At 31.4% G+C, this 22,392-nt stretch overlaps 2 protein-coding genes across 3 annotated transcripts; both read left to right on the forward strand.

The window, feature by feature from the left end:
* The first annotated feature begins 636 nt into the window (after positions 1–636).
* On the forward strand, positions 637–4,056 carry LOC125871615 (glycerol-3-phosphate 2-O-acyltransferase 6). Its single transcript, XM_049552245.1, has 2 exons — positions 637–1,382; positions 2,974–4,056. Exons 1-2 carry the CDS (start codon positions 762–764, stop codon positions 3,865–3,867), a joined length of 1,515 nt encoding a protein of 504 aa, XP_049408202.1. The 5' UTR covers positions 637–761; the 3' UTR covers positions 3,868–4,056.
* Positions 4,057–6,468: 2,412 nt separating this feature from the next.
* LOC125871627 (putative tRNA (cytidine(32)/guanosine(34)-2'-O)-methyltransferase) lies at positions 6,469–14,021 on the forward strand. 2 transcript variants are annotated; one of them, XM_049552259.1, is made up of 12 exons: positions 6,469–6,605; positions 6,926–7,022; positions 7,100–7,193; positions 7,749–7,798; positions 8,575–8,624; positions 9,369–9,477; positions 11,605–11,665; positions 11,752–11,804; positions 12,368–12,460; positions 12,613–12,676; positions 13,100–13,207; positions 13,497–14,021. In XM_049552259.1, exons 2-12 carry the CDS (start codon positions 6,996–6,998, stop codon positions 13,736–13,738), a joined length of 951 nt encoding a protein of 316 aa, XP_049408216.1. In that variant the 5' UTR covers positions 6,469–6,605; positions 6,926–6,995; the 3' UTR covers positions 13,739–14,021. The 2 variants fall into 2 exon arrangements, with proteins under 2 accessions (XP_049408216.1, XP_049408217.1); XM_049552260.1 differs by having other exon boundaries at positions 6,481–6,605; positions 6,912–7,022.
* The last annotated feature ends 8,371 nt before the right edge of the window (positions 14,022–22,392 follow it).

Genomic DNA, 22,392 nt, shown 5'->3' on the forward strand with positions numbered 1-22,392 from the left:
ATTTTTTAAAATAAAAGAGAGAGTGTATTACACACACCATGATGAGAGTGATATAACAGATATATGTGTGTTTCTCAAACTAAAAAATGATAGTTTAGGTATGAAACTTACACTCTCAATAGTTTAGGTATGAAACTCAAAAAAATGGTATAGTTTAAGTGTGTTTTTGACACTTATCTCATAAATTTATTATCAAAGAATTGCATTTATCCTTATACATAGTTTTGTTTTATAGAATCAAGTTGAGTTGATATATAATACGTACTTTCCTTGTCCAAATTTATTATGTGAAAGTGTTTGACTAGGGTATGTACGTAGTTTAAGATCGAAAAAAGGACTTTTGAAACTTGCGAGCTGAAATAAGTCGCACTTAAAAATAAATTAGTTCTAAATATCGAAATGTGTTCTTCTCTTTTGGACAACTAAACCGGAAGACCAAAAGAATGTCATATTAATTGAGATAGAAAGTATAACACGCAACTTCATCTTCACAACAAGTCTGATCTGAATTGTCCAAAATTCTTTACACTGTCAACGTAACACAACTCAATTAAACCCTTAAATAAATAACAAAAAAAACAATTATTTTCAACCACATGACATATTCATGGTTAGACTTAAACAACAAATTGTAACATGGCCATCTTTTTTCATGTCTTTTTAAACCCCTCTCTTCTCTTCTCACACATATCTCATACACAATCTCTAGCTCATTCAATTCCTTCTCCCACCCAACCAACCAACAATCATACAATTCTCTAATGGGTGCTCTTCCCCATTTTGAACCAATCTCAAAATATAACAAAGAAATTAATAGATCAAATCAAACAATTGCATCTGATTTAGATGGAACACTCTTAATATCAACAAGTTCATTTCCTTATTTCTTTCTTATTGCCTTAGAAGCTGGTAGTCTCATAAGAGCATTACTACTTCTATTATTTGTTCCAATTATCTACTTTATTTACATATTCATCTCAGAATCAATTGCAATTGAAACCCTAATCTTCATATCCTTTGCTGGATTAAAGATTAAAGACATCGAAATCGTCTCTAGGGCTGTTTTACCTAAGTTTTATTCTGAAGATGTACATCCACATACTTGGAAAGTGTTTAATTCTTTTGGGAAGAGATATATTGTTACCGCGAATCCAAGAATTATGGTTGAACATTTTGCAAAAAATTTCTTAGGTGTTGATAAAGTTCTTGGAACTGAATTACATGTTTCTAAATCTGGACGTGCAACTGGATTTGTTACAAAACCTGGTGTTCTTGTTGGACAATATAAAAGGGATGCTCTTATTAAAGAATTTGGAACAAATGTACCTCATGTAGGTCTTGGAGATAGAGACACTGATCGCGATTTCATCTCCATATGCAAGGTAAATTTTTATATTTTAACTTATATATACTGATAGTCACTATCTATTCATTTTAACATGTTGTCACAAGTAATTTGCATTGTCGTAAAATTATGTCAGCGATGAAGTTCATCCTTTTTCTTTTGTAGTTTAATGAACGGTTACATGTAATTATTTTTACGATTGGATAGGGTAAGAATAATTCTACTGTGCTAATTTTACTAGATTTCTCATGTCTTTTTCACTCAAAGTTTTCTAATATAATAGGCAGTACAATATCTATAGTAATTATTGGTGGGGTTGGTAAGAAGTTAATTAGAGCATTAATGTTCTTGATTTTTGTTCACGTGGTTGCTTTAAATTTTGTTTTCATTAAATGATTTTCCTATCTTTATTAACAGTAGGCATACAACACATGTGCATTAACACACGAAGAAGCGGAAGAAAGTTCAATAATTGTCTACTATATCTATATATATAAAAAATAAAAATTAATCTTCTCGATTCTTTTTGGTTCTGCCTCGACATATAGAAATCAAAAGTAGACTAACTATATACACTAAATAATTGCTGCTAAAATTGTCTTTTGTTGTAGTGTAGAGAAATTTTAGTATCTATATTTATTGGATTAATGATCCCAATTTAGGTTTTCACTAAAGAGTTTATATGAAATTAAAGCACCTATTTTGTATTACAAAGACTAGAAAAAGAGGTTGATCTTATGACTTTCTATACCTACCTAAGTTATTTGTTTGCTTGTAGTTGCTCCTTTTCTGAACATATACTAAAAAAATAAATTGTTTGTCACTTTATTAGTCCATTGATCCTAATTTACGTGATATTTTTCGAATTTCAAGAATTAATTGAATATATTTTTATTGGATCTTTTGATTTAATTTCTAAATATTTTATGTCAGAATTCACGAGTAAAATTAAGAAGCTTTACTCTCATTGCCATATAAAGAAAGACGTAAAGAATCAATGTAAAGAGTATTCATACAGACTTGGTTATACTGATGACATTTATTTTTAAAAAATAAAATGGATAAGTCATCATACATCTTTTACGTTCCAACTCATTTTTCATTTAAGATGTACCTCATGAGTCTTTCTCCCAACTATCTACATGGAGGGGACCAAAAGGGATGAAGATAATTTAACTACCTATGGCTATATTATTAATTGTGTAAAATAATTTTCACATGATTGATTAGATCATGCTATAATTAATGGTATAATAAAACAAAACTACTCATATATATTTAGTGTAAAATGTAAAAGAAATAATTTTTACATGATTAGGTTAGTTATATTATAAAAATGTAGTATTATAATTGGACATAACTACTCATGCAAAATTAGACTTGATGAATATAAGATATATAACTCCTTAATTGCATTTCTATATTTGAAAACATCTGTTTATAAACTTTACATTTCAACCATAAGTTTTCTAAGTCTTACCGTCACACAAATATTATGACATGCTTAAGATCATCAGAGTTTTAAAAGTCTATCGTTTTCACTTAAATTTCATTTTGAGTCAAATTATGTCACATAACCTTATATTATTATTTAATTAACTCACTTATGTAAAATATTATTATTGCAGGAAGGTTACATGGTCCCAAGATCAAAAATAGAACCCCTAGCAAGAAATAAACTCCTAAGTCCAGTAATTTTTCATGAAGGTCGTTTTGTTCAAAGACCTACACCACTTATGGCACTTTTAACATTTTTATGGATGCCAATAGGAATAATTCTCTCAATTCTTAGAGTATATCTTAATATTCCTTTACCAGAAAAAATTGTTAGATATAATTATATTATCCTTGGTATTAAACTTATTGTCAAAGGTACACCCCCACCACCCCCTAAAAATGGCCAACGTGGTGTACTTTTTGTGTGCAACCATAGAACTATACTAGACCCCGTTGTTACTGCTGTTGCGCTAGGTAGAAAAATAAGTTGTGTTACATATAGTATTAGTAAATTTTCTGAGATGATTTCGCCGATAAAAGCCGTCGCGTTATCGAGAGAGAGGGAGAAAGATGCAGCACATATTAAGCAATTACTTGAAGAAGGTGATTTGGTTATATGTCCTGAAGGTACAACATGTAGGGAACCGTTTTTATTGAGATTTAGCGCACTTTTTGCTGAATTGACTGATAGAATTGTACCTGTGGCAATTAACACTAAGCAAAGTGTGTTTAATGGGACAACTGTCAGAGGGTACAAATTATTGGATCCTTATTTTGTTTTCATGAATCCAAGACCAACTTATGAGATTACATTCCTGAATCAACTCCCTCCTGAACTTAATTGTACTAATGGAGGGAAATCCGCAATTGAAGTTGCAAATTATATTCAAAAGGTACTTGGTGGTACATTGGGATACGAGTGTACAAATTTGACAAGGAGGGATAAGTATGCAATACTTGCTGGAACTGACGGCCGCATTCCAATAAAGGAGAAGGAGAAGGAGAAGGAGAAGGAGAAGAAATAAATGTAATGGATTGTTATTTTCTCAATGTGTAATGTTTAATTATTAATCTTCATCAAGGAAATTGAAAAGGAAAACATAAAAAAAGAAACAAGGGAATTGCTTATGTTGTGATATTATTCATGTATGATGATGATGATTTTTATCAATAATATGGTTAATATATGTATATTATTTTGATTGGGATATATATATGTACAAGTGTTCTTATATGCAATTTTTATTGATGGTGTGAATTAATTACTTACTACTACAATCAAATTCTTATATAACAATAATATTTCATTACAATAAATATTTATTTTGTGAAATTAATTTTTGATGTTATATTAAACTATATGTTAAAAACTATCGAAACAAAAGTCATTTTCAATATGTCAGTCCCATGCAGATTAAATGTAGTCATTTTCAATGCTTTAACTAAAGGCATGGCACTGATGATGAGTACTTGTGGCAGTTGTTTAATTTCAAAACTTAAATGACATAGCACATTCAATTATTTCTAATCTAATTATTATTTTTATTTATTTCGAGTGGTACAAACTAAATGAAAGAAGAGAAAAATATATTCACTATTGGCTCAAATTATGTATGTTTCTTTTGAAAAAGACATGACCTTAATTAAATGACAGTTGTACAAGAATCACCAATAATATTACTATTTGAACGAATATATTCCTACTTAATTTATTACGTTTACTATATAGTTGGTACTCGAATTGTTCTTTATATGTCTTTTTCACTGTTCTTCAACTGTTTAGCAGAGTGTATAAAATTAAGGATGGATTTAGCCATTTAGGTATGGACGAAGATATCTATCCGTATTCTTACATTGTATATAAAACATTTTTCTTAATTTTTAGTGAGCGTATATAGATTTTGAATGTCCTGAATACAAGACTAGAGATCGTCTTACTAATTTAGAGGGTTTAAAATTCACCTTGAGGTTTTAAATTTATATCACATGCACTATTTTCTATCCATACTTTGATTTGGTATATTAAAGACAATTATGTATTTACTTATGCTTATCCATGTGATAATAATAACTCATGTATTATTAATTTTTATAACTTAATTATTATTTGTCAAAAGTATCAATAATAGGCCAAGACATTATTACTACTACAAGATATAATAGGTAATTCATTTTCAAGCCACTACTCTATATCGATCGATGGACATATAGTCATAGTAGTCGACCCAAAATGCTTCTCAAATTTACGGTCGTAAGGCATTTGCTTTCGTTATCATCATTTATGTGAACTATATACTAGTAGAAAAAGTAATGCTCAACTATATACTAGTAGAAAAAGTTTTGAACAATATTAATAAGTCACCTTATTAGCTAAGAGATGGTGATGTATATCCTCCTAACAATATATAGTTGTAATTAATATTTTCTCTTTTTCTTCTGCTACCTAGCTAACGTACGTCTTCTTTAGGTAATGCTATTGTGTTTATGAAAACTTTAAAAATATATTGATTGAATTAATTTTGTTTAGTTGCTATCGAAATAATGGAGACACTTATATGAAAACTTCAAAAATATATGGCTTCCTATGCTTCGTACGGAGGGATCATGGCAAATCACAATGTGTCAGTTGTGGTTGACAATGTACTTATAAATTATGATTACTATAGGTAAGTACATGATGCTAATTATAATTTTAACCTAATAGTGTTAAAAAAAAGTTACACTATCTTATCTTATATTACTGGTGGATCTAGAAATTTTATTGGACGTTCAGAAAATAAAATGTAAAACCTAGGATTTGAACTTGTAACCTTATGAAAATTTTGAGAAAAGTATTAAAAACATCCATGAATTTATCGTAAATTATTAGTTTCGCCCTTATACTATTAACAACTTTAAAAAACACTCGTCTACTTGACTAACTAATTTAAAATCATATCCAAATAGGTCCATTATTTTCCCTTCATTTTTGATTCTTTTTTCTGGGTGTGTAGGAATATTATAGTCGGAGGTTGTACAACCAACTAACATGGGCGAAATGAAGTAAAAGAAGCAGGCCCATTGGCCCAAGCCACGTGATTGAAGGTCCATTAAATGTTTAAATTGTCTTTAATTTTTATTTTTAAAAATGAATTGATCTTTAGTTTATACTAAAATCGTAACTTGGAAAATATTACTTACATTAACCCAAATTTTTGTTACGATATATATATATATATATATTTACTTATTTAAAATTAACATAAAACAAAATGTCTGGAAACACGTTGGGCTACTCTCATTATTCCTAATACTTGAAACAAAGCGTTATTTTGACAACAAAAACTGATTTTATCTTTGTAGGGCTTGTGATTATTCTTAAACAAGCTTTTTTTTCCCTCTTAAATGGATATCGAAGACTAGTTTGAGATTGAAGCGTTGTAGATCCATTGGTTAACTTATGTACATCCATTTTCTTTGCAGAGCTAACTATTGTAAGTTGTTGTATGTAACATGTTTTGACTAATAGATATTGTATAATTGAACTATAGTAATACAAGTCATGGATTTTCACAATTTTATAAAACTACCCTCTTATAAAACAATTAATTAAAAAAATAAATGTAATTACGGAAATGCCTTTTACTACCCTAAGCTTTTCTTCTCACTTTAGTCTCTTAAGCAGCTCAGCGTCAGCGTAGTCTGAAGAAAGCACTGCCTTTGTCTTTTCTGATTGCATAATAATCTGTTTGAGCTGAAAGAAAGCTCACCGTTCCATATACAGGTAGCTGATTTCTTCAGTTTTTTCTTCTTTTGACTTATTTTTACTTAACCTCAGCGTTTGCACATAAACTGTTCGACGAAATTCCTAACAGAAAATGCACAACCTTTATGTATTAAAAACACTCATATTTCATATAATATGATGACATATTTAGAGTTATGGTTAGCAGAAGAAAAAAGAGTGAATTTTTGGGTCTCACGTGAATTTGTAACAATTTTTTCAAGAAAGTGTGTATGTTTTGCTAAGAACTTGACATTGTCACATTAATGTTCTTAAAGGTTACAAATGACAAATTTTTATTCAAAGTTGGTCTTTTGCAGGCATAATTTGCAACCCCATTGAAGTATTCCATTGATATTGAAGGAATTTGGACGGCTGTAAGTTAATCTGATGGGAAAAGCATCCAGGGACAAGAGGGTATGTACTTTATGCAGTTGGTGTTTTCTTTTGCTTATAACCAAATGCTTCTTCCTTTAAAAGTTTCAGTTTTGTAGGATATTTACTACCGGAAAGCAAAGGAAGAAGGGTGGCGTGCACGAAGTGCCTTCAAGCTCCTTCAGATAGATGAGGAGTTTAATATCTTTGAAGGTTCTCTTCTTAATATCTGGCTTGAAATTTCCTAGTTTTTGTTCTCCTGATTGATTCCCTACGTTACCTATGGAAAGAGATTAATATTATAAACCTGTATAGCCCGTAATGTCTCCACAGAAAACATCTTATAAAAGTTGCAGCATTTTATCTTAGGAAAAAATGGCTTTGCTATCAAACGGATGTTGATGAGTAACAACTTTTATTACTGGTAAGGTCTCTTTGAAGGTCTGGAAAAGTTGGCAGCTCTTCATTAGTTCATTACAGTGCAGTTCCTGATGTAGGGTTTAGGCTCTTTATGGAAATTAAAGAAGTTGTGGACAAACTACATCCCTGAATTCTGAAGCAATATGTTGTTTGGACTACGGAGAACAAGATATCAAGTTAAAATATGTTTGGTTAGAGCTTGAAATAACTGTATGTTGAATGAGTATATGTATGCTAGTGAACTCTCTTTCAGCAAAGTGCTGCACATTAGGAGTTCAGAAATTCCATTTTTCATTGCTTTGTTGGTCAGAATTGCTTGTTTGTGTTAACAACCCTTTCCATATGCAGGTGTGAAGCACGTTGTGGATTTGTGTGCTGCTCCAGGCAGCTGGAGTCAGGTGCTTACAATTGGAACTAGACTATTGTTGTTTCTATGTCTTTATATAGCTTTTTAACCAAAATAAACACTCGCTATAAAGATTTGGCTTTCTGATTTTATTTTATTATCTCAGATTAACATGCTGATATCTTTAGTCTTGTGCTTACTTGTGATTATTTGAAAGGATTGCTATAGTTTATACTCATTATTAGAGTGTGATACAAATTTTGGAGGTAGGATAGGATTCTCAACATAGTTTTGCACATCTACATGTTTATACTTGTGATGCCATTGGATATGTTGTCATAGTAGAGGTTTCTCTCTCACTTTAAATAAGGTTATCACTATTATGCCCATCCTATTTCAAAGAACTATTGCTTTTGATTTTTTGCTGTATGATTTAGCTTCTAAAGTTGATAAGTTTTCCGTGTTCTTATGCTTAGCTCTGTTGGATCAGACCTACACAGAACATAAGAACGGGAAGTATCTTAAGCAATTAAAAGAGTGAGGCAGTCTAAAGCCCAATAAGTACTGTGTCTTAGAGTGTGATCTTTAACTTTACTAGGGAAATAATAGGAAAGACTTTCCATTTTCTGATATTTAGAGGCACTCATTTAAGAAGTATGTATGTTCTGTTAGATTTGGGATGCACCACCAATTGGCTTGTTTCTGATAGAACCATTACTTTTCAAAAAGAAATACATGAAAAAGTAAAGAAATATAATTAATGCGCTAAATGTCTTTCTCCTTGTTGTGATCTCCATTTCGAAGTCCCTTAATGGTTTTTTCTTATAGGTTTTAAGCCGGAAGTTATATCTCCCAGCAAAGCTGTCACCGGGTACCAAGTATGTGTACTTTCCTTTTTGTAGTATGAGTGCTATGGCAATTGCTTGTACCTCTTTTTGTGTTTTCTAGTTACAAAAAAGTGAAAAGAGGCCCATTATAATGATATTCTGAAGTTTTATTTCAGATCTAGTGATTGAGGCCTTCTTGTGTAGTTGATGCCTCTGTGAATTGTTTCCCCTTTGTCTCATTTCATTCTAATTATATCTTTTAATCTCTTGGAATGAGAGTGGATAGCATTACTCATCCTAAATAGTAACAATAATAAATAAAGAACCAAAAAAGCTGCATCCACTTTTTAATACCACACCAATCTGCCGCATTGCAGACAATGTGCAATGCTATAAGTTAGCATGCCATCATATTCAATAGGTAATAATATAAAAGAACAGTTAGTCATGAACCAAAGCTTTAGCTTGCTGCATCCCTTCTCCTGTAGTCCTACAATCACATAGACCTTGCTCCACATTGAATGGAATTTTTTAGCTCTCCATGTTATCAAACTTTTTTCTAATGGTGGTTGAACTAGGCTGTTGCCAAGTTTCCTACCTTAGAAGGTTGCTACTGTAGTCTGCAGCTATAATATGTTTGTGGGCAACGAAGTTTTGCTTTAACATTCACTGGTCAATCAACTTTAAAATTGTATAAGTCCAATTGCTTCCACCTTTACCATTTCTGTTTTCATGGCCATGTCACCAGTATGTAACATGAGGTGCCACAATCTTTCTTATTCATGTGATTTCCAGGGACAATGATCCACCACTTATCGTGGCTATTGACTTACAGCCTATGGCTCCGATTGAAGGTGTTATTCAAGTACAGGGTGATATAACAAATGCTAAAACCGCTGAAGTGGTATGGATTTCTATGCTGTTCCATTTCTTTATTATAGAAATTTCGATTGTGATGGTTGGTGTGTAACCAGAGGTGAATCTAGGGTTGAAATTTATGGGCTTAACCTTTATGGTTCTTAGCATTGTAACCATTTTATTTTCAAAGTTATGGGTGATATTCCTTCTTTTGCCAGAAATCTTTTTGTCCATCAAGAAGCAGCTCTTTTCTTTGTTGATGAATTGGCCAGTGTTGTCTTCATATTTTCTTAGAGTGGTCATGATAAGTTCTTAAGTTGTTTTACATGGACAAATTTATAATGTCGTCAGGATAAGATAAATGATATAATCCTATGGTCCATCTGGTTGCACAGAAAAACTTTGCAGTGATTGGTAGAATTTCTCTGTCCAACAAAAACATGAGAAAGTCTTAGCTTTGTTGAATCGATTTCAACCTGCACTTTCTCCATGATCGGCCTTGTTCTTGCTTTAGCGGCCACATCCATTTCCATGGGTACTCGAACTGGACTCATTATTTGTTTCACAAAGTGCCATGTATGGAGATGAAAGGGGAGTTTTGGTAAGAGCACCCATACCGTAGTTAGAGGACTGTCTTCCTCTGGAGTGAAATCCGGTATCCATCAGCTTAGCCACATAGGCGTACCTTCAATCTTAATCACATGTTTGAAGTATACCACTCTGAAATCTCTTCATTATAGACATCAATGAACACATTTTTGTTTTCGTAGAGCCCTATTTTGATCGATCCCTTAATAGGAATAGCTTCTTTCACAGCAGCTCGAACCGTCTAAATTTGGGGTCACATTTTTAGAAATCTTCCATTGATAGTGTATTTGCACTGGCCAAAATACCTTTGGGAACCTGCTACTGCCTGCATACAGTTGCTTTTTGGTGAAATAGATTCATGGGTTACCATCAGAATTCCCGTGGGATCGAGACATCGGGTTGCCCCGGATGCGTAGGTTGAGGACTGGACACCCTTCCATCGGGTGGTGAATGATTTTTTCGCACGGTGGAAAGGGTATTTGTTACCGTTGGTGTTTCAGAAGTTAGAGCGAGTATTTTATTCTTGTGAATCAGGATAAGTGGGTTTAATGGAATCTAAATTCCCAATTTCAGCACAAAGGAGATGAGTTATGAACTCAGGTTGATGTTTCAGGACATGATTAATAGAGTGGATGAAAGGAACATGCACTTTATATCTGCAGTTTCGAGTCCGTTTCCATTTTACTATTAGACACAATGCTCAGAGAAAACTAAGAGGTTAAATTTGGAAAGAATGTGGCTATGGTGTCCAACTATGTCTTTGATAATTCTCGTGTGATTTAGAATTAGATGTGAAGTTCAACTTGGTTTTGTCTTCTGTTAGGAACCCAAAAACTCTACGACCTTATGCTGTAAATTTCCAAACACAAACACAAAGATAACAACACACTACACTGTTGTATATTTCCACCAACAAATAGAACAAATTTACAAATAGACAAACAAGATCTGTGAATGATAATTCACCCAACAACCAAGGTATTTCGAGGAACCTTATCCTCCAGTTTAACTACAGAATCAAATCCCTCCAGAATAAACTGCATGTCTTCCTTTAATAACCATCTTAACTTCTATGTAACTGCAAACAATACATATACATTGTAATAACTCAATAAAGTAGTAATACTTGGGCCTTATTTTCACCCTTCTTCCTACGTTTTATAGACCTTAGTTACAGCAGGTCCAACATCTTCTTACACCTTGATCTGTTTTGGTATTGGCTGGATCGGTAGACAAATTGCTATTATAACACGAGGCATGAACCATGACTTGTAGCAAATGAAAACATTTAGTTCAATTTTATTATTATAACACAAGGCATGAGCCTTGGCTTATAGCTAATGAAAGGATGGTTTCTGCAATGTGCTCAAAACAAACCTCATACGTCCATGCTACTCAATATGTTGTAAGATATTGGGCTTCTTATCTTAATGTGCTAGTTTGTTCTATTATCTTTCTTTGTACATTTCACTTATTTGTTCTTCTCATATTTCAAGGAGTATACAAGAAGATATTGGTACTATGTTATTTCCCCTCATACTTGTGGTTAACAGTTTATCAACATCACTGTCAAAATTTTTAACAGGTTATTAGACATTTTGATGGATGCAAGGCTGACCTTGTTGTCTGTGATGGTGCACCTGATGGTGAGAAACTCAACTACCCTGATACATTACGTTGGTATTAGCTGTATTTGATGAAACTAATCCGTGCTTGTGTTCTTATGTTGCAGTAACGGGACTTCATGACATGGATGAATTTGTTCAATCCCAACTGATATTGGCGGTTAGTTTCTTAGAGAAATTGTTGGAATTGATTTAGTGGTTATCATTCACCTATATCTATATGTATATGTATGTAGTGAAGTCGTAATAACATGGGAAGGCACACTCATTGATCTGTAGTTTTCATGCCTTGCTGCATGCCTGCATCAGTTAAAATATCAGTGTCGTTGTGCCAAATTTAGTTGATGCAAAGTGTTGTCTAGGAATATTTGAAAGCTCATTTATGAGTTAATGGCTGGATGTCTGGAAGAAATGCACCAAAAGGTGATCTCCACCGTGAAACCTGCTTTTCTTTGGAGAAAAATAACGAAGTATTCTTCTTTCTGGTGATGTTGTTTCTCTATTCCTAATATGTTGCATTTATGGATTACCGAAAAAGGAAAACAATTGTTTCTTGTTATCTTGCTTGATTTTCTTTTTGGGTATCCCGCTTATATTTTTTAGTTTTTCCTTGAACGATCAGTTATATGTGCTTAAAGAGATTTTCTCTTATAAACCTACCAAGTTGTTCTCAGTCTCTGTTTGGAGATATCTCTGTTCTCACATGGGTGGTTGAACTTGCAGGGCCTAACCATAGTCACTCACATACTAAAAGAAGGCGGAAAGTTCATAGCAAAAATTTTTCGAGGAAAAGACACAAGTCTCCTTTACTGTCAAGTAAGTTGCACGTCTACTCATTATTTCTGGGTTTAGTATTCTTGTTTAATCTTCAGAGGAGACCTCAGTTTAATGTTTTCTGCTGTCAGATGTTCTACATTCTTGCATTTGTCTGATTGATGAATTGCTGATTTTTTACTTTCATACTGCAGCTAAAACTATTTTTCACGGAAGTGACTTTTGCTAAGCCAAAAAGTAGTCGCAATTCTAGCATAGGTGAGTGTATACTGTTTTCTACTTTGTTTATGTGGCAAATTTTCCTGTGAATGCAACCCATTCATTTGACAGCTCTTGAAAATGTTATTAATGTTGTCAATTGTCATATTTTGTCAAAACTTAATGTTGTCAATTGTCATATTTCGTCAAAGGTTGATTTTGTAATATTTCAAGGATTTCAGTCTTTGCTTTATGTCTTTGTAATCTTGAAAAAAGGTTCCCCAGTTGTTTGCACAGAAAAACTTTAAAATATTTACGGCTTTCTATGAAATGGAAGGTGTTTAGGAATTATTAACGGTCAATGAGGCATATCAAATGCAAATTGGAATGAACTTGTATGGTTCTGGTTGAGAAAGATTTGTTAAAGCAAGACTAGAATTTTGTTATGTAACATAAATCTAATTCAATCTTTGCACTGTGCAGAGGCATTTGCAGTTTGTGAAAACTACTCTCCACCAGAAGGATTCAATGAGAAAGACCTACATCGCCTTCTTGAACAAGTTGGAAGTCCATCAGGCACTGAGGACCTAGGTAATTTCGATGTGCAGATGCTTCTTCTCTAAATTGCCTTGTACTTCATTCTAACTCTGAATTTTCCCCCATATGCTTATGGAGGTTAGTTGTGGATCTTAAATCTGCATCTTGCATTAGATCTTAAATTTGTTAGGAAGCACTCTACATCATTTTGTTTGTGTTGATGTAAAGTTTTCTAGTTGCTGTTTTTTATGTTAGAAGTAATGTGGCTTCCATTTTTCGAATGCTAGACTCCGATTATATTTGTATTTAACATTATCTTCCAAACCTCTGTTACATGTGACAGATTGCAGTAGTGGATGGCTTGAAGGTCCTAATAAGGTGTATATCCCATTTCTGGCTTGTGGAGACCTGAGTGGATATGATTCAGATCGTTCATATCCGCTTCCTAAATCTGCAGATGGAACCTATCAATGTTTAGACCCTGTACAACCTCCGATTGCACCACCGTATAAACGAGCTCTTGAAATGAAAAAAGCTTCAAGTCAAGGAATCCATAATCTAGACAAGCTTTCTCTTGGCCCCTGAGCAAGAACAGTTCTCTTCTACGACGTCTTCAATTGTTGCAGTTATATGTCACCAAATGTAAGGGCTCCTTGTTAGCTGCTCTTGCAATTTGATAAATTGAATGTGTTTTATTAGACTTCAGAGAGTTAAGAACCAAATGAGAGACATATACTTGTGTTCCCCACTGCGGGATGTACGGTTTGAGTCCTTGCCTGTGAACCAAGCTTGATATTCAAGTAGAGAAGGGTAGATGAACAACACTGATGCTTTCTTTTAAAATAATGAAAACGTATTTGTGTGGTAACTTGTTCTGTTTTCTCTAAGGCTTTGGTGTGTTTGCATGTGAATTTGAGTGTGCAACAAGTATTTCTTCCTCTTTTCCAGTCTAACAAACTACGGGCTCACTTTGTTGGGAATAAGTTATCTCAGGATCAGTTATATCACCCTCAATATAGGATAAAAATAACACTATTATCCTAGTATAACTAATCTCGAGATAAGTTATCCTAGTATAATACTTTTAACTTTCTACATCAAACTTGATATTAAATATTAAAAATGTAGGAGTTGTTTTCGATATATCCTCGACTTGAAAGTCTTTCTTGGAACCCCACTACATGTCTCTTCATCAAATTACGGGAAACACAAGTTTGGTATGAAAGGAAGAAAATAGTATATTATGTTGACATTCATAAAGCCACAACTTACTACATATTTCAATAATCCATTTAATTATTTTTACTCAGTCTTCCGTATCAAATTTACTTTTCAACTTTTATTTCCAATATATTATTATTTATAAAATACAATATACAACTCAATTTAAAATTTTAAAGATGCTCGTGACAGAGACTGATAAGTAACATTTTACTCTCTAAAACCTTGAAGAAGATTTTTTTTTTTTGGGCGATACGTATTAATTAGACAAATCAAAATTCATAAATCCTGTCTGCCGGCCACTAACTAATGAAAAAAATAGGTGATTAATCCCTACGTTTTAAAATACTTGTTATATTTCATTTATCGAGAGCTAAATTATATAAATTAAAACTAATATTTTAAAATATAATTTTTTATTATTTTGATATCATGAGAAGAATTATAATATAGTATGATTTCATACAGTTTTAAAATATATAATTAATTTAATTCTAAAACTTAAATAAATCAATTCTCGAAAAACGAAGATAACAACTAATTATATGATACAGAGATGATGGAGTTTTAATATAATAAAAACACAAGGAAGGATAAATAAAAGTAAATACACCCAAAATCTTGAAACTAATAGCCAGGCGTTACAATATCAGAAATTTTGTTCTCCATATGATATATAGGTCATGAATTTGAATCGTAGAATCAACCACTGATGTTTGTACTAGGTAGACTGTCTACATCATACCTCTTTACTCTAACACAAAATATTTTGTGCACCGAGCTGCCCTTACATAAATAAACAACTAAAATATCTAAATATTTCCTTTTTCCTCTTCAATTGATCTACATAATAATTACATGAACATTAAAAAAACTAATAGCAAGTAGTGCTAGAAACAGAACTAGATCTATGTAAAGAAGAAGAAGAAGAATTTAAGAATTCAATACAATCTTCAATAGCTTGAGCTCTTTGTGAATCATAAATTAATGTTTGTGCATAAGAACTTGACCTTGTTAAACTTGTTGTTGATGATGATGATGATACTTTACGTGATGACCTTTTTTTTCTATTTGAATTTGAAAGGAAATTTAGTGCACTAGCCACTTTTATTCCAATATTCTTTACAAAACTAGCCACATATGATGAAGAAGAATAACTCTTTTGAACCCTAGAATTCCAATTAGATGAACATGATGGCTTCTTTTTAAAGTAAAAATTTGAAGGATTGTTTTGGTCATGGAAATTATCAGGGCTAAAATTTACTCTTCTACTCATCTTTTGGTTTTTCTTTTGGTGGAAGAGTGGGAGGGTTTGTTGTGATATGAAGAAGAGAGGCAGTTGGGAAAAATGATAGTGAGGTATTTATTGAGAGTTGAAAAGAGAGAGAGAAAGATACTCCCATCTCTTCCTGTACAATTTACGTGACACATTTTAAATTTTATGAATTACATCTTTCATTTTATGTACGTATTTTTATTTTTCTAGTCAGTCCCTAAAAGAGTAATCTTACTATAAATAAAAATAATTTAACTTAAAATTTTTCATCTTACTAATGATTTATCGTCACACAAAAAATCTAATATTTTCCGCTGTGGACTTAAGTTTCAAAAAAAATCTTCACTTTTTTCATAAAATATTGTATAAGTCAAATAGTGTTATATAAGATGGGACTAGAGAAGTAATTTTGACGGTAATTTTTGAAAAATTGAAAATATTTTTAAAATATAAAAAGTTAATTTAAAAATTCTAAAAATATCCTATAAATTGATACGGAATAGTAACACTCCATGGGCCATTCATTTTTCAGTTTTAATTGTAGTACGTAATAAAGTAAAGGAGAAGATTCAAACCTATAACTTGACCTATTTAATTTATTATTATTGTATTAAGACCAGAGAAGAGACAAACTTTGACTGATATTCTGCAAATTTCATGGCCCATATTCATATCACTCTTTGACTATTGACCAAACTAGTGTTTCATGCATAAACTAATTACTTCCATGCATAGATTAATTTCTGTAAAATGATCCCGATTTATATTTACTTACTTTTCTTTTTAATCAATTTAAAAAAGAATGACATATTTCTATATTAACAATTTAACTTTAAAATGTATATTTTACCCTTAGTGAAATGATTTACAGTCACACAAATTTTTATCATTCATTTTAAATCACAAGTTTTAAAAGTCTTTCTTCCTTTCTTAAACATCGTGCTGAGTCAAAGTACCTCACATAAAATGAGACAGAGGGAGTACTTCGTTTGAACATTTTTATTTGTCCATTTTAAATTTCGTACATTTCTTAAGAAATAATAATTAATATGAATATTTTATCATAATATCTTACCGGTACAATTGATATATGGTTTTAGCTCTTGCAGAATAATTTGAGGAATAAGTAATTAATGTTGAGGATAAAATAAAAAAAAATTATCTTTTATTAATATGTTAAAATAATAATAAAAGTAAAGATTTATTTTTAAAATAATACACAAATAAAAGTCATGATTGGAGGAAGTATTTACATCTAACCATAATGGGGAGGGTGAGAAATTATATAAAATATTATTTAAGTTAGAATAGTCTATATATGAACAAATGTCATGTATCTTTTGATCATGTTAAATAAATGAACATCTCTCGATATAACTCAATCTTAGAACTCATCATGACGTGGGGATTATTATCCATTATCATATAAGAAAGGAAAAATCTTATTCCACACTAATATAAGATTACACCCCACCCTTAGCGTGACAAAATTGAATATATAGAGCATGAACAATATAATACAAGGTCTAATATCGAATAAACCAAGATCTCTATCCTTTTATAAGTTTAGTTTAAATTTGAGAAAGGAAGCTTAGCCAAGTTAAACTAAAAGATGCAAAAGGAAACATGTAGTACAAGAATATATATATATATATATATATGGGGGATATGATGACTTTGATTTACTCAAGATTGATAAAACGTGCATGGAGGGCAATCATGGAGTTAGTATAGGAATTAGGATATATATATCAACACAACTACTTACTTTTAACAAAAGTTGAAGAAATATCATTTTCAAATAATTAATCATCATTAATCTTGGATATTGCAATCAAGAACCTCTATTTTTTTTTTAATGATTTTAGAATTTGGCTGCTGAAATCTTAGTTTCTAGAGAGTTAGTAATAATTAATAAGCTAAACTTGGAGAACTTTATGAACGTAAATTATATTAGAGATTTTAGAGAATCGAGAAAAGATAAAATATGGTCAAAAAAGGAGAAGAAAGTGTAGTGGGGAATAATGGGCCCCTACTAGGAATGGGATAAAGTAAAATAAATGTAACATTTGGGGATGAAGAAGAGGGCACGAGGTTATATAGGAAGAAAAAAAAGAGAAAACATGAAATGGGATTTATAACTTTTACAATTTTCAAAATTTACAACATAAATTTGTTACATTTTTTTGTTGTTGTATATTTGATTAGTAAATGTTATTGCTTTATTATCGCGATGATGTCACGTATGTGTGATGTTTGGAGTTATCATTTGTGCATCTATCCTGAACGAGTGATCTACTTCCCTGATGGTTTTACCACTTGATTCGACCAACCAATTGTGTAACTTACCCAAATATAAGAACATGATGAAATCCTCATTTAAATATCAATTCAAGGCTTCTTCTCATTAATCTAACGTTAGAATACTTTTAATATCATCTCCTCATGAATTAGAAGATCAACAATAATCCTAAATATAAGTGAGGTATGAATAGAATGATGTATATGCAAACTTACTCATACCTTGAAATGGTTTCTCTCTTCCTTCTCATTGTGATAAGTAGTTATTGGATTATGTTACAAAAAGAAGGTAATTTGAAAAAAAATATCACAAAGCTTATTTTTTACAGGTCAAATTTGTATGTAACAACACATTGAATATTAAATGTTTTTGAATGATTCATTATTTCACTAATTTTATGCTCTTATACTTGTACACTTTTCAAATTACAAGTTGGATAATAGTTTTCCTTTCCTTTTTTTTGGGTAATTAAGGAAATTAATAAGATCAATATTATCCAAAAACGTAAAGGGGATACCCTCATCAACTTTAACTTTAACAGGGTGTTCCCAATTCAATGCTTGGACTTGCCCAATGACTCCCTTCTCTCTTTTGTTTGCCACTTTGATTCTTCATTTCCCTTTTTGATCTTTTAAAAAATAATACTATTACATCACATAAAACATAACTAGAGAGAGCTAACCCGAAGGAATATTTGGAAAAGGTGATTAGATGACAAGACATGCATACTTATAGCTTAACGAGAACAAGATTTTAGATAGAAGGGTATAAAGGTCGATGATTAGGATAGAAGATTTGTTGGTAATCGAGCATTGTCTACTTTGCCTTATTGTTATTATTATTCACCTACTATTTTATTCATTGATTTTATCATTATGTCGTGTCGTTTTCGTTGCTTCAGTTATCATATTATTTGACGTTGTTGATACTGTTCTCTCCATTATTATTTTCAGCGTGACTATTCACTATTATATTTTCTTTCCGTATTTAACTTTGATATGGTTTAAAGCTTGAACTAATGGTCTACTAAAAACTACCTCTCTATCTCTACAAGATAGAGATAAGATTGCGTATACACTATCTTTTTCAAACGACACTTTTAAAATACTAAATATACTTTTGAAATACTAAATATGTTATTGTCGTTACTTATATATAATTTCAATATAAAGTAGAGTTTGTAAGAGAAAAATAAAGTAGTTTAAACAAATTAAAAGAACTTTTAAGCTATTATGTTACCTAAAAGAATATTAGGTGTGACCATTCATTAAAAAAAAATAAGATTACTAAGCTGAAACATAAGGTAGATTACCCTTTGAATTGAATGTGTGAAATAGAGAGAGACAAATTTGAAATGTGGTGGTGGGGGCATGGAGTGGATATTTGGGAATCACTCCTACTATATCTTTACCTTTTCTTCTTACCTTCTTTGACTAAAAAGAATAATTATATATCTTGCATTAAACAACACTTTGGTCATCTCTTCTTTTATGTCCAACAAAAGGACCAAACAATTAAAGAGTTTTTTTGGTAAGTTGATAAGATAAAATGGGGAACTTCATCATATCAAATAGACTATGTTTTTTTCCCTTCATTTATGAAACTCATATATAATTTTTAATATTTGATTTTACCAATTTTGTCATCGCAAGTTTGCTCATGTTATCGATTTCAGGGTTACTAATATATTGTCTCTACTTTATAAAGATAGAATGAAACTTAATTACCGCATATTTTATTATTTGAAACTAAATATGAATACTATTGCCACAAGACTAAGCTATAGAAATAGCTATGAAATTTAAGTTTGCATGGTAAACAAATTAAATATTTTGCTACAATATAATATTTTGGTGGCTGAATCTATAAAGATAGCTACAAATCCTCTTTATCGTGGCAAAGGAATAAAGCAATAGACAGTAGTTCTTAGCCACATACCATGTAAAGTTTGTAGTTAACTTTTAGTTATGCTACATCTTGTTATAAATGCTATGGAGAAAAATATTATATAGCTAAAGTGTTTATCCATGAAAATTTTCATATTTAGTTACAATCAATTTTGCAGCAATATATAGTTTATTTTTTTTGGTAGTGATCTCTAAACTAATGCCCAGTATTAGAATCATAATTTTCAATAAGGAAAAGATCAAAATATGAAAACATAAACACAAAAACTATTGTGAATTCACAGGAAGTCATGATTAAGTAATATGTATTATTCTTACTTTAATTTTTAAATATAAAAGTTATAGTTCGATGCAAACACATCAAATGAATTATGTGGAGAGAGTTATTGTATGGTCCAAATTAAATTAGACAATATGGTTGACCTGCTATGCTTAGGAGAAGAAAATGATACTTCAAACAAATATTTAATGCCGCCATTGGAAGTGTTACAAAGGTCCATTTGCTGTCATTCATATTGTGGAAAATGATGCTAAACAAATAGTTCAATTGACCCTCCTTAGGCATTTGAACCTTTTTTTTAATGTGTATTGAGAAAATTTGAATGAATTTTCCTTATTCTAACAAACGATTATTAAAAGAGATAGTTGCTCTTCTTATAGGAGTACTATGCACAAGTCAAACTTCACCGGAGGTGTTGAGTTCGAGTCATGAAAATAATGATGTTCTTTAATATGACATACTGGAATTTCTGTTGGGCTATCGTAAAATAGCTCCAAAGATACTCTTGTATGTGTTATTAAAGGTTTTGCACCATTAAGAGAATCATATATATTATATATACACGAGAAAAAGGATAAATATATCCCTGAACTATCGATAATGGTATGCAGATACTCTCCGTCATACTTTTGGGACATTGGTTCCCCTGCCATCCAAAAACTAGGACATATATGCCCTTCATTCTAATGGAAGACTAAATAGGGACATGTGACGCAATCTTATCTGTCGATATGATATTTAATAAGTGTCGGGTCGGTGGATTAGATTATGACACGTGTATGTCCATTAGTATAAAGGGTATATATGCTCTAGTTTTTGGATGGCAGGGGTACCAATGTGCTCCAAAAGTATGACGGAGGGTATCTGCATAACATTTACGATAGTTCTAGGATATATTTGTCCTTTTTCCCTATATACACTTTATATGTAGGCTCTTTTTCTTTACAATTTTTACCGGAGGTGTTGAGTTCGAGTCATGGAAATAGTGACGTTCTTTAATATGACATACTGGAATTTCTGTTGGGATATCATAAAATAGCTCCAAAGATACTCTTACATGTGTTATTAAAGGCTTTGCACCATTAAGAGAATCCTATATATTATATATACACGGGAAAAAGGATAAATATACACCCGAATTATTGTTAATGGTATGCAGATACCCTCCGTCATACTTCAGCGAATTCTGCTGAACCTCCGAATTCTTATGGGCTTTTTGGCCCATTTTCTACTAGCTTAGATCTGTATTCCAACTTCTTTCATAGTCTGTGACTGGATATTTAATGAATTGAGATTTTATTTCTTCTTCTTTTTTCTCACCCAGTGTCACTGGTATCTGCATTGAAGCTCGATTAAATTTAGATTTGCATCGAAAAATCCCAAATGGAGGAATAAAATGCTTCCTAGCAAAGATGATTTCATACCTAGAGGAATTCGAACTCGGGACCTCTGGTTAAGGATAAAAGAGTACTTTTTATTTGTTACCACTCCACCGCAACCCTTGTTGATAACTGATAAATCTTATACTCCCTCTATCTCAATTTATGTGACACATTTAATTTTTCAAGAGTCAAATAGTTTAAGTTTGACCGAGAATTTACTCATGCAATCTTTAATTTTTTTAAAAAATAAAATTTATAAACTACATAAAAAGTACTATAAGTCACAATAATTGATAATTCAAAATATTTAAAAAGATATATGAAAAGTTTACTGTCAAAGATAGACTTATTTAAATCTCGAATTTCGAAATGTGTTACATAAATTGAGACGAAGGGAGTATGTCAATAAGTGGTCATATATATATTGTGACAACAAAGAAACTATTCACATAGTTGCTAATACTATTTCATGAACACACAAAGCATATGGATATTAACTTCTCATTTTGCAAGGAAAATGATACAACAAGGCATTATTCAGACACATCATGTGAAAACTACTGAACAACCAACAAAGCCATTCACAAAATGACTTCACTAAAGACCACCAATATATGTTGAGCTTACATAAAAATACTTAGCGGCAATTGAGTTAATATTATTATATTCATAATCGGTAAAAGTCTTTAGTGATATGTATATAAAGTATTAGTCAACATATGACATTCCACATAGAGCACATTAGAGAAATTTGTTTATTCTTCAATATATAATTCTTTACTCAAAGCTTTTGATTTAATAATATTGATATTATCTTACAAACCATATACAATATATGACTCGATATACATTCGAGAAATTATTATATTTT

This window comes from Solanum stenotomum, chromosome 7 (genome assembly GCF_019186545.1).
Source record: "Solanum stenotomum isolate F172 chromosome 7, ASM1918654v1, whole genome shotgun sequence".
Taxonomy (NCBI): domain Eukaryota; kingdom Viridiplantae; phylum Streptophyta; class Magnoliopsida; order Solanales; family Solanaceae; genus Solanum; species Solanum stenotomum.

Bases quoted from the DNA above. Each gene is read 5' to 3' on its own strand.
- LOC125871615 (XM_049552245.1), top strand. From the start codon at position 762: ATGGGTGCTCTTCCCCATTTTGAACCAATCTCAAAATATAACAAAGAA. The intron at 1,383-2,973 runs GTAAATTTTTAT...TTATTATTGCAG, and splicing joins ATTTCATCTCCATATGCAAG to GAAGGTTACATGGTCCCAAG.
- LOC125871627 (XM_049552259.1), top strand. From the start codon at position 6,996: ATGGGAAAAGCATCCAGGGACAAGAGG. The intron at 7,194-7,748 runs GTTCTCTTCTTA...TTCCATATGCAG, and splicing joins GGAGTTTAATATCTTTGAAG to GTGTGAAGCACGTTGTGGAT. The intron at 8,625-9,368 runs GTATGTGTACTT...TGTGATTTCCAG, and splicing joins AAGCTGTCACCGGGTACCAA to GGACAATGATCCACCACTTA.